Source organism: Momordica charantia (genome assembly GCF_013281855.1).
Source record: "Momordica charantia cultivar OHB3-1 chromosome 5 unlocalized genomic scaffold, Mcharantia_2.0 BLBB01000005.1, whole genome shotgun sequence".
In the NCBI taxonomy this organism is placed as follows: Eukaryota; Viridiplantae; Streptophyta; class Magnoliopsida; order Cucurbitales; family Cucurbitaceae; genus Momordica; species Momordica charantia.
In genome coordinates, this window is record NW_028275163.1 from 5,321,842 (window position 1) to 5,326,709 (window position 4,868).

At 32.9% G+C, this 4,868-nt stretch overlaps 1 protein-coding gene across 1 annotated transcript; it reads left to right on the forward strand.

The window, feature by feature from the left end:
* The first annotated feature begins 2,061 nt into the window (after positions 1 to 2,061).
* WRKY48 (WRKY DNA-binding protein 48) lies at positions 2,062 to 3,864 on the forward strand. Its single transcript, XM_022282136.2, has 3 exons — positions 2,062 to 2,609; positions 2,978 to 3,121; positions 3,201 to 3,864. The coding sequence occupies exons 1-3, from the start codon at positions 2,215 to 2,217 to the stop codon at positions 3,583 to 3,585; spliced, it is 924 nt and encodes a 307-aa protein (XP_022137828.1). The 5' UTR covers positions 2,062 to 2,214; the 3' UTR covers positions 3,586 to 3,864.
* The last annotated feature ends 1,004 nt before the right edge of the window (positions 3,865 to 4,868 follow it).

A 4,868-nucleotide genomic window follows, 5' to 3' on the forward strand; every position in this document is an offset into this window, starting at 1 on the left:
ATTAGCATTAAAATGTACTTATTATTTAAGATTCGCTCACAAAAGTTATGAATGTAGATATATAATTGGATTTTTTAATTAATTATAAAAATCTAGATTTAGATATTATTTTAGTCTCTATACTTTCAAATATTTATTTTTTTATCCATGTAGTTTAATTTAGTGGATTTGTTTATTTTGTAATCTCTATACATTCAAAGCTTATGTTTTGTTTCCTATTTACAAAATGTTAATAAAATTTTAAACATGATGAGAACCCTTTAATATAAATTTATTGCTGCATTTCAAAAAATTTCATGAGAGAAAAGTGTTATGATAAAAATTTGATCTAAATAAAAATGAGACAAAAAAAAAAGGAATGACCCAAAAATGGTTGTTTTTTGAAAGTACGGAGATTACAAAACGAATGTTTCGAAAGTATAGAAACTAAAACAAACAAAAAGTTAAAAGTAAATAGATCAAAACTGACCATTTTAACCATAGGAATCGAAATGAATCATAATCGAAAGTAAATGAAAATGTTATTTAAGCCAAAAATCTAAGATAACTTTTTTCTCAAATGAATATGTTACGTACGGTTCATGGAAGTTGGAAGAGGAATCAAGATTTTTGATTCGGTTGTTCCATTTGTTTATTTATGTTGGAATGCTTATTCCAGTTATTTTGAAAGAAATAAATATTCCATTGAAACGATATTATTTCCAAACATTTTTTAGGTTGAGTAAAGAATAAAAATGATTAAAATAGATTAGGTAGAATCTACCTGACAATTCAAGAAAAAAAAAATTAAATCACTCTATTTTTAGATTCTTGCAATTATTTCAGACTAATAGAAAGAATTATTATACATTATTAATTATGCTATTTTCTCCATTATTGGTTCATTAATTAATTAAGTTTCTTTTTTCTTAATTCATCAATGGAATGACGATTCGAATTATCTAATTTGGAAGATAGATTTGTAATACCTCGATGAGTTAGAGCTATGTTTAGATCGATCTAATATACCAAGATTTCAGAATATATATATAATGAGAAGTGATTTGGTTCCAATCTATTGACAAACAATAAAACTCAAAAGAATTCATACGTTTCTCGACTATTTTGATGGATATATCATATTGAAAAAAAATCCAAATTATTGGCGAGTTTGATGTTGATATGTAAATTAAGTTTTAATGATTTATATGTACTATAAATTTCTCATTATTACATCGTATTGATAAAAGGTCGAAATCCAATATGTCACACATTTGTTCATTTTTTTTCTCTAAACTTTTAAAATCATGGCGAACTTCTATTTTTTCTTTTTTTTTTAGATCTCTACAAACCAAAATAGATAAATAAACAAAAGTTAAATACAGAAACGTATGTGTTAAAAGATTTTAACATTTAAATAGATGGTTAACTTTAAAAACTTATTAGTATCAATTTAATAGATCCCGAAAATTTTAAGATGGTTTCAACCTAGCTAGCTAGTTTCCTATAATTTAAAAAGTTCCTAATAAGTTAGTACTACTAATTTAATTAGTCTAATACATTTTTTATATTGCTAAATTTCAAATTTACTCAAAATTACCTTCCATGTAATATTAAAATAATATAAAAACATGACACACAAGTATTAAGGGGATAAAATTATTAACGAGAATAAACCAAATATAGATACAGAGCCTGAAATATTCAAAAACCTAGTGAAACCTCTAAAATCATAGAGACATAATATAGCACAAATTGTAATTAAAATTTAATTATTTTAAAAACATTGATTAAACTATACAAATAATTTGAATTAATTGGAGCAGAAATCTATTTTTATATAGAAAACAAATCCAGAGTCTTTTTGCCTACGTGTACACGGCCATTAAGAATCTCGTTTACACTGGAACCGGTTCCCGGTCAAAACTCCGCGTTTCAGAAGTCCCCGTTTCTGCCAGTCCTCTGTCATTTATTGCGAACACCGATCCAGTCGCTACTTGTTCCCACGCCCATTTTCCACCGGCACCTGCCGGTCACCATCCTAGGTGGGAAAACTTACACCCCAAGCTGTTCTCCAAAATCCCAAAAATCTCTATTTCCCATTCGCACCTCCAAAAAAACAACTCTCTCTCTCCCCTCTCTCCCCTCTCTCTCTCTCTCTCTATACTTGGAGAAGACGCAAAAAAAAAAAAGGAAAAAAGAATATGTGGTAATTAATTGAACTTTCCGATCGGTATGGAGAAGAAGAAATTTGAAGAGTTCGTGGGGTCGGAGAATTGCGCCGTAAGTGATTCTCCGATGGTGTTTTCCGACGAGTTTCCGGGCGGCGGCGGCATCTTCGACATGTCATGTGAGAGTAGTGATAAAGGTTGTTCCTTTGACTTGTTATTTGGAATCCATGACTATTACAACCCCTCTTTGTTCGATTTGATGTCCTCCGTGCCGCCGCTGCTGCAGCAGTCGCCGCCGCTCTCCTCGCCGGCATCCACCGTGCCGGAGTCGTCGGAGGTGCTCAACGCCCCGCCCACGCCTAATTCTTCCTCCGTCTCTTCCTCCTCCGGCGAAGAACTTGCCAAAGCAAGTGAAGAGGCTGTTGAGAAGAATAATAGTGAAAAAGCTTCTAAATTATTGTAAGCTAATTCTTCCCTTTGAATTTAGTGTTTATTTTCTCTTTTTTCCGCTTTAAATATAATATGTTGTTTTTTAAGACTGAGCTAGTTCAGTGAAGAAATGGATTAATTGAATTTTGATTCAACAACTGTGTAAGAGATCGAATCTTCTATTTTAAAAATTTTAATTAACAGCGGCTTTATTCATTGAACTTTAAGTTTTGATTTGATTTAAGGTTGTAATTTGAAGCTTGTTTATTCTTTTTTTTTCCCTTTTTTTTCGTTCTCTTTTTGGAAAAAAAGAAATGGAAAAAACTGGTTTTTTTTTTGTTTTTTTTATTTATGGGGTGTGGTTCTTTTGTTTTTATTTTTTTGGTTGTGGTTTTTAGGTTGAAGGCAAAAAAGAAGAACCAGAAGAGGCAAAGAGAACCCAGATTTGCTTTCATGACTAAGAGTGATATCGATCATCTAGACGACGGCTACCGCTGGCGGAAGTACGGCCAAAAAGCCGTTAAAAATAGCCCCTATCCCAGGTCTTTTTCTTCACTACGAGTTTTTTATTTGAAGTAAAAGTTCTATATACCAATGAAGATGTTTTTCTTGTTAAAGCAGAAGCTATTATCGTTGCACCACGGCGGGGTGCGGTGTGAAGAAGAGAGTGGAGCGGTCCTCCGGCGACCACTCCATCGTTGTGACAACGTACGAAGGCCAACACACCCACCAAAGTCCGGTAATGCCGCGGCGAGTCATGTCGGAATCCAACAGTTGCCTCGTCGCCGATCACAACCCCACCGCCACCACCGCCACGGGGCATTTGTTCCACCAGCCCTTCATGTACAACCCGACGCCATTTGTAACGGTGAACTCATCATCGGTGAGTCCGCATCCTCCTCCTCCCCTTCCGTCCCCGTCGTCGCTGCTCCGGGACGACGGGCTTCTGCAGGACGTGGTGCCATTGCAAATGAGGAAGGAGCCAAAAGATGAGCAAAATGGGTGAATTCTATTCAGAGAGATTTTATTCTCTCCCCATTGGTCTCTTTTCGGTACGTTCAGAATTCAGATCAGCCATGCATTTTTCATCGTTTTCTGAGGAGATTCTGATCTCATGATTATAAAAACGCTTTCTTCTTAAGCGTTTTTCAGAGGGATTATATTAGCTGTGCTTTTTGTTAATGAGTTATTATTCTTTGTAACTATCTCTTAGCAAAAACAAATTAAGTTGTTTATTATATATTATGGGATATCATATAATTCAGTTGCCTTCGTATTATTCATCTCTTACAACTAGGGTTAGGGTTTTTCTTTCTGGTTAATTGGAAAAATAGACTATTATATATGAAGTGGGGAGGAAATGACGACCCAACGAGTGGAACTATTATATGAAAATGTAGAGTTAAATTAATGTCAATACCGAATTTTGGAACTTAGGTCGACCTTCAAATTTGATACCCATTATTAAATCATCACTAGATATTTAAGTATTTTAAAATTTAGTTCTTATTATTTGTCAAAGTGCACATAGCTCAGTGGTAATTGACATATGTTTCCAAGCAAGAGTTCGTGAGTTTATCCTCACCTCACATATTGTACACAAAAAAAAGTTCTTATTGTTTAAAAAGTTTAAATATAATCTTTTCCATTTTAACATTAACATAAGTTTAGAAAATGAATTAGACTTACTGAATTTCTTAGAAATTTGAAGAAGCTAAGTAGAAAATTTTCTTTCTTAAATGGCCTACTTTGTAATCTAGAATTCAGTCCTCCTACTTCATAAGTATCCTATACAATAATGTGAATTTATCAACCATTAAAGATATAATTAAAAAAAAACTTAAAGATTAAATTGAAACCTTTTAAATGGAGAGATTAAATTAAATTAACCCTGAAACATATATTTACCTTTTAATCTTTTATGCATATTTAGTAATGAGATCAACCTATGAAGAGAGGAGAGAGTTTGGGGAGGAATATTTTGCAGCATGTTGCATGCAGCGCAGCAGCCTTGTTCCCCATTTCAAGAAATCTTGAAAGTTTTATAAATATATATTATTTATTTATTTAATTGACTCTTGCTTCTAGTTTGAGCCATTTCAGATCACTTTTTTCCTAAAAGAAAATTAAAAGGGCAAGAATTTTATCACGATAATAGATGCCAACTTCATCATAGCTAATCTCCACTGATGGGGACTTTTTGGGAACTTGACTTGAAAAATCAAAGAGACAAGAAAGATTTTACACCAAAAGGTTTCAGACTTCCATGAAATTCCAAATTTTGTTTAA